General features: G+C 39.6%; 1 protein-coding gene across 3 annotated transcripts in view; it reads left to right on the top strand.

The window, feature by feature from the left end:
• LOC101169395 (RALY RNA binding protein like) overlaps positions 1-11,578 on the top strand; it is a 105,228-nt gene extending 93,650 nt beyond the window's left edge. For all 3 annotated transcript variants that reach the window (XM_023950099.1, XM_023950100.1, XM_023950101.1), the window contains 4 exons: positions 2,428-2,541; positions 4,195-4,364; positions 6,697-6,735; positions 9,563-11,578. In XM_023950099.1, the coding sequence (XP_023805867.1) occupies positions 2,428-2,541; positions 4,195-4,364; positions 6,697-6,729 (317 nt within the window). In that variant the 3' untranslated portion in view covers positions 6,730-6,735; positions 9,563-11,578. The remainder of the gene's footprint in view (positions 1-2,427; positions 2,542-4,194; positions 4,365-6,696; positions 6,736-9,562) is intronic.
• The last annotated feature ends 634 nt before the right edge of the window (positions 11,579-12,212 follow it).

Raw genomic sequence — 12,212 nt, forward strand, 5'->3', positions numbered from 1 at the left:
CAGACGAAATAAATCCTTTTTCGGGATTAAAAGATAAATATTTGGTGGACAGTAACGTTCCATTTTTCTATGGACCTACAATCATCAAGGGCCCAAAAACGCTACAGTTCCATTCGGCTTTAGTTTTATATTTGAAATGCTCAAAATACTACTGGACCGCACAGTGAAATGAGGCTTATGTGAACATTTTTTACATCTGTCCAAAAAATATTTATAAAACAAAGTCCATATGTACACCTGAGCAAAGGCGTTTTTTTATTCTTTTTCATGTTTTTTCAGCCCCAAACTCCTCAGGTGAATGTTCTAAACTTTTTAACCCTTGTGCTATCTTAGATGACCCCCCCCCCCCCCTTCCATTGACGTGTTCTCCCTACTATGACAAAGGTGGATAAAGGTGGAAAGATTTCATGTAATCCATGGACACCAGTGAAGATCACAAATCATTGAAGAAAAAAGGTTCAGCGCACTGTCTAGTGGGTCTAGATGACCCAACTCCCAACGTAAAAGTGCCTAGGATAGAACAAGGGTTAAATAAAGTCTTAGTCATTCCAAAATGTTTCAGTTTTATGGATATTCCTAGTTTAAAGTTTTTTGCTTTGAGAGGTCAATGATTTTTTGGTATTAGGATGTCCTGAAGGAGCTAAACCAATGTGTTACTATCACATTGGTTGAGATAGTTCAAGTTTTTATTTTTATGTTTTTTATATAAAATTATCACTTAAAAACCTAAATTTATTGTTTTAGAAAGTCTAAGTATTGGTAAAAAATCAAATGTTGGAAAGTCATAGAGTCCCATTCTAATCAGTTCAAAAGTTTCCAGAGTCTTTAACCCGTGTGCTATCCAAGACATGTTAACGCTGGGTGTGGGGTCATTTTGACCCCACAAGATAGCAAAAGTGTTAAATCAGAGGTCACCCGCCTTCTCTCAGCCAAGATCACCGTCAGAACAGAAGAAGAAATCCACTGAACCTCTGTAGGCTCTAAAATTCTAGACTAGTTATCAAAAAATGCTTCATTATTTTATGAAAAATCCCTTTTCATTATTTGATGAACACACTTGAACACTCAAAAACACTTTGTTCTAAAGTAAAATCACAGAAATGTTGTTGAGAGGAATTTCCACAAGTGGAAGCATAAAAACAGAGTCCTGGCATGCTGGAAGCATAAATGTGATTAGTTTCAAAACATTTACAAAGGAACTAATGAACACAAAGAAACCATGGCACTGAAAGTCTTTACTGCTCCACATTTGCACTGTAGTTTGCATATTCAAACACACAAACACAAGATGCTCCTTTGTGAATTATTGACAACATCTTCAAAAACAATCTGCTGATAAGATCAGTAAACATTCAATGAAAAATGAATCAAGGGAACTGTGCTGAGATTCCTTTGCTTTGATGGAATCTATTCTCCTTCTTATTGGTATTATTACACCAGAGAAGTCCACAACGTTACCAACAAACGCTCAATGGATGAGACAATGATAGATTATGGAGCTGTGGAAAGTCACTCCGACTACGGACACACCAGGCATGTGACGCACCTGCAAAAACGCGCTAGCTGCACATTCTTGAGTGCAAGTATAGTCTATAGTGTTCACACTGGACAAGTAGGGTTGGGCTTCTTCATTTTTTTTCTTTTTCTACAGTTTACTAGGGCATATTTGCCAACTACAGTTAGAACAGGCTAGGTGCTAAAGGTTGTAGCAGTGCAAATCTCGTGAATCATGGTCCAGGCTTTTTCTTTCACAGCTCTATTCCGATATATTAAAGACTTGGTGTCATAGAATTCCGGCCAGGAACAAGATCTACCAAATGCGAGTCCCCGATTGGTCATAGGATGACCTCGTTAAGTTTAACTTCTTATTCTGGGCCTAAAAATGATGGTAGAAGATAGTGTAGCTGCGTGTAAACACAAACACCAGCGTTTTGAACCCAAAAGAATGAAATGTGCACTCACGTGTTTACATAGACTTTTTATTGAATGTGGCCTCTTGAACAGGCATTTCTGAGGGTGGTGTGAACGTCTCTTTAGAAGGCCCCAAGTGCTTTGCTGTCACTGTCACACACTGATGTCAACCTATAACCATCATGAGCAATTTGGAGTTCAGTGTTTTGCCCAAGGACACTTCTTCACATGGGCCATCAAGGCGGGAACCAAATCTTCTGATCAGAGGTCATAATAAAAATAAAAATCTGATAACTCAACATCATCTGTGTCTTCCATGCATTGACTGGATATGAGATTTAAAGTTAAACAAAATGCTTCCAAGCTTTGACAGAAGCTCCTCCCCCACGCGTCAGGAGTTCATGAACACATTTTGGACAAGCGTCCAGCAGGGAGTTTTACGTTTGGTGTGAATGCAGCACAAGAGCGGAGCAAATCGAAACCAAAAATTAAACGATAATGTTTTCCGTCTGACAGTGAAGACGGACCAACTGCAGACCATCAAGAGAGAGCTCACTCAGATCAAGATGAAGATCGACTCCTTGCTGGGACGACTGGAGAAGATCGAGAAGCAGCAGAGAGCTGAAAATGGTGAGCAGCTCATACGCGTCAGAGACGGTCACTGTCTGCCATGGAGGGAGGGCGGGGTTTACATCCACCAACCACAGGTCGCAGTGATGTGTTTACATCGGGAGCAGCAGAGCTCTCCATCTCATTCACAGATGGGTCGCAGCAGGAGGCTGACTGGCTTCATGAAGGATCTTTCTAGATGTTCTACACTGTGAAGCCAAATGCAAAGGTTTCTGAGTTTTTATAACCAACTGTTCTAAAGTAGAGAATGGATTTTCTATTATGTGTCACAGACAAATGAATTAATCAAACTTAAAGCTGTCTTTGGAGAATGACGCTGCCAGAAGTGAGAATAAAATACTTCTATTAGGCAGTTTATTCTATATATTTTGCACTGACATTCCTGCTTATACTCATACCTTTCTGCATTTTAACATAACCAGCTATTTTCGCCTGAAAACAGCAGAAGCCGAAGCTGTTGCCAAACAGGATTTGTGGATTAATGACTTTCTGTGCTTCTAAAGCAGAACAGCAAACTCAGTTTTTACATCTAAAAGACCTGATTGTTTGATACCACAAGCTTGAAACCCTGAAAATGAATAACTATGGCACAAATAAAAGAAGGTCCGACTGTTGATACGAACGTATAAGCTCCAACGCTGAGACTGTTTGGTTTGCAGACTCCAAAATAAACCGCAGACGGAACCCAGAGAATGAAAATAATGGGTTTATTATAAAAGAAAGTCGACTAATGGAGGAATCTTAGGAATAGCGAGCATGGTGCTGCAGCAAGAGCAGTGAAAAATCTCACCAGGCACGCCGCACACAAATGTGAGCGGTTAAAACAATGCAGGACTCGCAGACGGGTACACTAATGTTTCCATCTCAGCGGGGAAATGGAGGCTGCTTTGAGTCCTGTGGTGCACAGCTCACTGCTGTGGGCCATCCAAAGTAAAACACGTCAAAAATACTCCTTCCTTAAAAAAAGGATATTTTGTGGCACAGGTGTGCATCCTTTTTTTTATTTTATTTTTTTTGTGAAGCTTTGCTGTTTGTCTGAAAATTAAAGTGGGGGAGAAAACAGCTTTATTGTTATACGGACACTCTCATCCTTTATTTTTACTATTTTTCTCCTGAACCATATGCCGAACAGCTGCTGTATTTGACAAACAGAAATCTGGCTTTGCTTTTAAAGCAGCGACTCAAGGTCATCTTCGCACAAAAGCGGCGTCAGCCGGGTCAGAGATGCATTTGCATGAATTTCAAAAGATTCACAAACAAAATGATAAACGAGATCAGGCGGACTGCAAAGATCCACTGACGCTTTAATTAGAATTTTACATTAGGCTCATACTCTGCATGAAGAATTATCACTTTGAGGTCATTTTAAAGCATTTCTATTGACAAAATGAGAATAAGAATTAATGAACAAATACAACATTAGAGAAAAAAAATCACTGTATTTTAAGACTTATAGTTAAATTCTGCAATTTTTGTGATGAAACATCTGTCTTTTCCCATTCTTCAGAACAATTTCTGTCAACCAGCAGCTGCTTTTGTGGTGGAGTTCAGCCTGCAGACACCAAAAGTGATGTCATTTCTGCACAGCTGAAGGTGTTGATTTTAATTAAGTCATCCCAGACTCTTACATTTGGATGTTGTTCTTGCTTTCAGAGGCTCAGAGAAAATATGAGGACAACTGTGACTCCCTCCATGAGGAGTCTGTATCAGAAACGGCGGAAAACTCCGGGGAGGAGGCTGGCGAGGGGGCACTGGACGTGGAGGCGGGAGAGATGACTGACGGAGGAGAGGACGACTACGACGAGGAAGGCAGCCACCATCTGGTGAGCGTGGACACGGCTGACTGGGGTGTGGACTCTGGGAGATCTCAGATGTTCTGAAAGTCTGCACCAAATAAGAGTTAATGATCCAGAATTATGCATTGCCTCAGATCTGAGGGAATCGAGCCTCACATGAGTGAAAGTTGAAGGCGGCTGGACTGACAGCATCTCCCTGTTGATTCTGGCTTTGATGCGCGGGCGCACCACAGGCTCCCACATACCTACAGACTTCTAGGGAAAAGGCAGGAACATATAGAAGTATGTTGAAGGTCACTGAAAGAAGAACTATAGGTGTGAAAACCGAAGATGTCGTTTTTGGAATGCTTTAAAAAGGCAAAAAATCTGTTTTTTAGATTAAATCAAGTGAGCAGTGGGGTCAAAAATTATCTCATAATGTCATTTTTTACAAAAATACTAAATTGAAAAAGAGAAAAACCATGGATGGACCAGCACCACTTTACTGAGACTTAAAGGATGAGTATTGAGCCGCTTTTGACTGTATTTTTGGTATTATTCTGAACCAATTACTATGTAGAAATTCGGTTTATTGCCAAAAAGCTTGAACATTAATGTCTTGTAGTTGCAAAAAAAATACCTCAATGAACATTTCGAATGAAATGTTTGAGTCTGAGAGTAAAAAGCCAAACGTCTTTTTAACTTGACATTACAAAAAGGGACAACAAAGCTTCAGTAAACCACCTCAGAGCAAAAATCCCAAGAAGACTTTTCAAAGCACAGATTAGACCAAAAGAAGGTGGTTTGACTTTACAGACCCATTCTGTGGAAAATGGTATTTCAAACATGTTCTTGTGGCATTTTCCGGTTGGATAAATTGCATTTATGGTAGATATTAGTGGGCACACAATGTTTTTATAAATGTATACATCTAAAATGGCAGGTGAGGATCCTTTCAGGTGAGGCACTGCTTCAAATGCCTCCCCTGACCGCACGTCTCCAATTAAAACATGTTTTAATAAGGAACTAAAAACCATTCAACCGATCCCCAAACCGCCTAAATTATGTCCACCTACTTAGAGCAATAAAAAACGCCCAATTGGGCTGGAAACCGCCCAATCTGGCAACACTGACTGCTCGCTAAGAAGTTGTAAGTCTCTCGACTTGCTGTTGAGTGGACTATTCCATTGCTGCAGCGGGACGGGGGAGGACGAAACACTGTCACATAGTCCTCCTTATGCCATTTCAGTGATTTGGGTGTTTTCTATGACACAGTTAAATAATGATGGGCATAAAAAAATATATTTTCAGCCACTTTTATTAAGTCTTCAGCTCGGGGCCCCAAGTGCTAGAAATCACCTTTGCTAATGGTAAGACCGGCTCTGGTGTTAAAGGACAAGGGTCTAATGCAGGGGTTCTCAAAGTGCGGCCCGGGGACCAATGGTGGCCCGAGGGAAGATTTTTGTGGCCCTCAATAAAAGCGAGCCAGAGCAGGTTCCTTTGAGGAAAAACGTTGTGTTGGCGAAAAACAAACGGCGCTTTCAAGCTAAGTGGACACATGCTTACTTTGTCGTACCTTGTGGGCTGGATAAAGTCATGTGCCTTATTTGCAAGCATCTAAATGCAATGCTCAATTGCCCCTCTGCTACAAAAACTTTGGGGAAGCCCTGGTCTAATGGATAAAAGCAAATTTAGTTGTTGTTTTTTTTTTTTGAACAAATGCAGAAAAGCAAAAAAAACAAAATTGCATTTGTCACTTTTTCTGCCTCTATCTTTTAAACTGAAGGTGTTTGATTGGTTGCAGCATGGCGGCTCTATCAAAGCGCATTTTGATTGGATGCAATGATCCACCCTGACGCTCATTATTGCAAAGGATAAGCAGAAACACAAACCACTACTAGAAAAGGAGATTTTAGTCCTTTGGCGAGTCAAAATAATTTGGTAAAAATATTTTCCTTTACATTTTACTCTAAACTCATCTAATATTTTTACACCACCTTATTTAAAAAATCAGAATATTTTAAGCTTTAGACTAACTTTTTTTTAAGTGACTATTCGTAGTCGGAGCTCAATTCCTCGCATTAGTGACTTTCATTTCATCCGTGTAGCCGCGGCCTCGCCCTGGCTTTGTTTAACACGCTGCAGCCTCTCTGTCCCCGGTGAAATCTTTGTTCACACTAAAGGTTCAGGTTATTTTTCAGCAACACATCGGTGAATGTTTGTGTTTTGAAGGTCATGTTTATCACAGTTTATGGTAATGGACCACAACGTCTGCACTTCATGTTGGAAAAGCTTCTTTTTGTTCCTCATAACTCATGAGTGACCTTTAAAATGTTCCAACCCAAGCTGTCGGCTCACTTCCTGCCTCTTTCTTTTTCAGATAGAGAACCACGTTTCGGATATTGACAACTGAGATGAGGTGAGCCGTGGATTCGCTTCTCAAAGTATCCATAAGAGCATTTTTAAGATGCTTCTGCAGAACATCTCAAAACATCCGTAAATCATCTCTCTGAAGTCATAAGCTCCGTGACATTTGGAATACCAACTTCACTGAAGGGCGGCTAATGCAGAATTTGGCTGAGGGAGCTTTAATGGCGTTTCAATGGGCCAGAACTGCCCCTAAACAACATTCATATAATTGAATCTGGAGAAAGGGGGTATTAATTGGGAGACCTAAGGTAAAGGGCTTCCCGCCTCCAACCCCCACCCCAGTGTGGGTAATGAGGCAGCACTGACATCATTTGCATGGCGCTGACTGGCTCTTCATAGCGGGGTATTTAATCGTCTTTATGAGTGGTAAACCTTTTGTTGCAACGTTGGAAAACATCCTTTAGCTCTCTGCTGAGGAAAATTTAAAAAAAAAAGTGCTTTTGATGATTTAGATCAGTGATCCCCCACCTGTCTGAAAATATTTTCATTGACCGACCTGTACGAGGCTGAAGTGGACGTCCGATCTTTTAGCTTCCAGTGAAACTACATTCTCTGTAAAATAGCAGCTGCTTTAAATTTTAGGTCTTCCATGTGTGGATCCAATAAAATGTGATCTAGATGTTCTCTTAGCCCACAACTTAGTGAAAAAGTGAAAGCTAAAAAAGTAGACGCCAACTTCAGCCTCGTCCGACTTTTGAGGTGCGACGGACGCATACAACAAAACGTCAATAAAATGTATAATAATAAACAAAAATCCCCTGTTTGAACAGCAGCATCCTTGGAACATGAGGCAGCCAGTTGATGAATATTATGCATCACTAGTATGATCTGTGGGCACAACCGTATGTCTATTTTTGGAGTAAAGACTCCTGGTTTTTGTCTGTTAAATGCAGCCTTACTAACTTTACTATCTGCTTTAAGAAAGAAGCAGATGTTTATTTGACACGTGCTTGAGTGACTTGACATGCTTCAAGATTAAGTCAGCTGCAGTGAAGAGAATCCGGTCATTTTCCAAAATAAAATTTCCTTCAGAATCAGATTAGAAATGAAAAGGGAAAAAAAAATGTAGGTCATCTTTGCAGGTTATCCTCTGCAGGAAGTTGCCTGAGGCCCAGGGAGTTAGGGGAAACTGATTTAGACTTTAAAATCACATCAACAAATCTCTCAACGCTAAAACATTTTAAAGATCACGACGACAATCAATAGAACAACAATTTACATTTTAGAAATCAAAACAAAATTCCACAAAAAAAAAGAAATGCTGTTTTTTTTAAAGGCAAGAGTAATTGTCAGAAATTCAAAAGGAAATGTTAAAAAAATTAAACAAAGCACCAAACAGAAAAGGTAGTTTTTATGGGACATCACTGGTTGGATGCTGATGTTTGAGTTGTGAAGAAAAGGGAAAACAGAAGGATGCAACAGAACTGTGGTCCATAGTTGATTGATCAATCCCCGAACCTTTGCAGTGGGCGTGACCAGAAGCATAAAGGGCCTTTATCATGCCTGAGTGATTTTTACATTTCATTTTCCTACCCAGAAGTGAGACGACTCGATCTCTGAGGCCCCGCCTTTTGCTCCTCATGGGTGCGTGACGTCATCCTAGAGTCAGCCTCGCCAGCGTGTTTGTGTTTCTCGTACACAAACAAACAACATCCGAACTTTTGCAAAGATGGGTGTGAATATTGTGCATACAAAATAAAAGTGTTGAGCCGATCACCGCTTGCTCCGTGGAGAAAGTGGGCGTGTGTGTTAGCCTGGGGGCGGGGCTGACAGTGCAGACTCTTCCTGAAAGGGGCGGTTCTCACTTTGTGACGTCACAGTGTGAGGACCCAATCATGTTCTTGGATTGGGAGGGGCTGGTGCTCAGAGAGCAGGTTTTTTAGGAAAAGAAGGAATGCATCAAAATACCACTTTTTGTGAGTAATGAACATTATAATACAGTTATTATACATGTATTATTATACAGTTAATATAGAAGATGTCCATGATAGAGTGAGGTGGAAAACGATGATTCGCTGTGGCGACCCCTGATAGGAAAAGCCGAAAGAGAAAGAAGAAGAAGAACATTATAATACAGTTAAAACTCAAAAAGCTTGCTGAAGTCCCTTTAGAATAAAATTCCTTCCGTTTGAAGGTATCCCCACGGGAAATACGTTCATGTTGAAAAAGGGAAAAAACTTCAGTGGCGTCCCATAATACCTATCTTTACCGGGGTCTTGTTTTTTTTTGTTTAATTTTTTATAATTCCTTTTTTTTGATAAATGGAAATTAATTTTTATTTCCAATTTTTTTTTTTTTTTCTTGGTAGCATTTTGGTTTCTTTGGAATTACGATTCAGTTTCAGGAATTTTTTCATTATTTCTAACAATTATTGTTATTTTAATGATTTATTTACTTTATCACTAGTTGTTTGCATTGAGCGTTTTTTTTCATGTGATTTGAACTTCAGGGCCACCGTAGGCGGGTGATTTCTGATTAATTTAGAACAGAAGGATTGGAAAATGGACAGATGGAGTGAGCGATGTTTAAAGCCTCTGCTATTGAAGAATCATCAACATTGTGGTGCAGAACGATGGTTAAAAAGGATGTTGCACACGCAGCCGTGAAAATCTCAGTGAAAAGAGCCTCAGTTTTCGGTTTCATGTCCATCGGGAATTAGAAGGAAACAGCAGTATCTGGAAACATTTCTAGAATATTTCCAAGGCGACTTAAATAGACGGGTATTAAAGCTGCCTACTCCTCATCAGATTCACAGAAGCACCAACAGTCTGGAGGAGAGCCTGTCATAATATGTGCTCTCTTCTTTATCTGGTCAGTGTGAAGAAGCAGACTCTCCTGGTTGACAGTATAAGAATTCATCATCACTTTTGAGGAGCGGAGAAGATGTGTGGGGGATCGAGACACCCATTCAGCAGGACTGCGAGTCATGTTTTGATTCCCAACTCTGAGCACGAGCCGAGTGTGAGGTAAATAGATGCAAGACCATTTTTAATGCATTGGCCCGACTTCTCCTAAAGCGTAGCCCGAATCTTCTTGGAGGACCATTTCCATGCTGAGAACATCAGATGAACTGAGGGAGTCAAGGATGTTTTTTGTTGTGTAAATGGGTAAATATAAAAAATACATAAAAATGTTGCTGCTTTCATGAAAACTGCTTGCGCTGTAATTTCCAAAGTGTTTTTCATTCAAACCTTTCATTTTGCTGATCCGAACAAATATAGTGGGACGTTTTGGCAACGGCTGTGTGATTTGCAATGGAGCATCACTGCCGTCAGGTCTGGATTGAAACGGTAGGCATTAGCTGTGAGCATAACCTAATCCCACTGTTTATCACACTGATGCCCCGCTGGGCTGTTCCATCATCAATTCCAACTCCTGCCAAGTTCCTAAAGCAGTGAGGAGCTGGGGAGGCAGGAGCCAATGCTGCCAGGGACCAGTGCCCCACCCACCCCCGCTTACCCCAGCATGGACCTGTGCTGGAGCAGAGGTCCATGCTGGGTTCTTTCCTTCAGACGGAAGAAAAACACTTCTATCATTTGCAATTTATGTGGACTTAAACCAATTATCCATGCATATGATGATTAAATAATCAAGAACAGCAACAATAAAACTGTAAAATATTTTAGTTTTTCCAATTGGGTCGAGGTTCCATGGTAAAAAAAAAAACAAGGATTTTTCTCCTTGTAAATATATCACCAGCCAAATGATTTTAATTAGCAAGATTATAAATAAATTGTGACTGATTAAATCATGTAAGAAAAAGTGGATTTCAGCAAGCTGTTAATAATTCCACTTAGGTTCACTCCACCTTTGTTTTGCCAGTTGGATTTTTCTGCTGGAAAGTGATTTTATTATAACGCTGGAAGAGGCTGCCAACCTCATTTCTCACTATTATATAAAAGAAAATAATTTTGATGAAAAATATTGAATTTTTACCACCACTTACAATCAAAAATGTTATTTTTTTCATTCCTTCTCATTGGTAATATTTTTAATTTATTAGAAAACGGTTTAATTCCTCACCTTTAGAAAGCTCCTGATTGCATTTAATGTTAAATATTAGCATTATGTGGTTTTATAATCTTTAAGATGAGATTGGACTCATGATTGGACAGAGGATCTCTGGGAGGAAAAATTAAACTCGCATAACTGCATTTAACAAACCTGGCAATGAAAAAAAACTAACATAAACAGAAAAAACTGCCTTCATCTAATTTTAAGGGGTCTGGTGAACAATGACAATGTCAAATGACATCTAGTGATGGTTTTTGGAACCAGAAACCTGGCAAAAGGAGACAACGCTCCGCCGCCCGTTTACTTTTTTATGCTGGTTACCTGTTATTTATTGAACAGTCTTGTATGCGTTTTGCAAAAATCATAACAGACTAAAAACAGCCTCTAACTGTGGTAACCTCTCTGGGTCACGTTGAAACATTTCTGGCTCATCACCTCCTTTGTTTTTGCTCTGTAAATAATCTTTTTCACATTTGTTTTTAATGACTTTTGTTATAAAACTCTGTGCTGACGGTTCGGTGAAATCATTGCAGGCTTAAGCAAAGAAACATGGGACTTGTAGACATGTGTAACTGACTACTGTTGTATAGAAATGTACATTTTGTGTAAAGATATTTTGATCAAATGGCATGTTTACTGTATGTATTTTTTGTTAAAACAAAAAAGGTATAACTGTTGTGAGCTTAGAGGACTCATTGTCATTGTAGATAGCTATTTGTGTTCTTATCAGTCAATAAAACTGTGTCATTACTAAGTCAAATGTTGATTCAGTAAAATAAAGAAATCTGGAAAAAACAGGAAATAAAAAAAAAACATCCGTCTGTTCATTTATCTGTGATTTCAGTTTTTTTTTTTTTGCAGGTTATTGACCATGGCTCTCATGAAGGTGACATTTAAGCTCAACAGTGTTTGATTTTACGTCAAATTATAGTCAGTCGGCAGAAAGCTGGACGGCCGGATGTCACGTTGTCATCTCCTGTTAAACCGAAGCCGTCAGTCCGACTGACAGCCAGTTAATGTTAGCGAGGGGTTTCAAGATGATGCCCTGAAGATGTGTGAAGACTGTATCTAACGGCCGTGTCACACAGACACTACATAGATTTTGTTCATCTTGCATATTTGAACATTGGTCATACATGAATATACGTGGAAAAAGTGAGAAAAGTTCAAATCCCGGCTGGGTTCTTTCTGTGTGGAGTTTGTGTGTTCTTTTTTTTTTTTTTTTTTTTTTTTTTTTTTTTTAACTTGTCCTGTCCAACAGCTAGGCAGACAGATGAGAGCTGAGGGCCTCTTGGGTTGGACATATTTTACTTTAACAAGAGGGGTTATTAATCTTCAGACAAACCAAAGGTATGTCTGAATAAACCCCTTTTGTAATTGAGGCCAAACTTTATTAATTTCAAACATGTCTGAAAATCTTTGGTGTTGGACCGGACGGAAAAGGAAAGAGGG

Source organism: Oryzias latipes, chromosome 20 (assembly GCF_002234675.1).
Source record: "Oryzias latipes chromosome 20, ASM223467v1".
NCBI lineage: Eukaryota > Metazoa > Chordata > Actinopteri > Beloniformes > Adrianichthyidae > Oryzias > Oryzias latipes.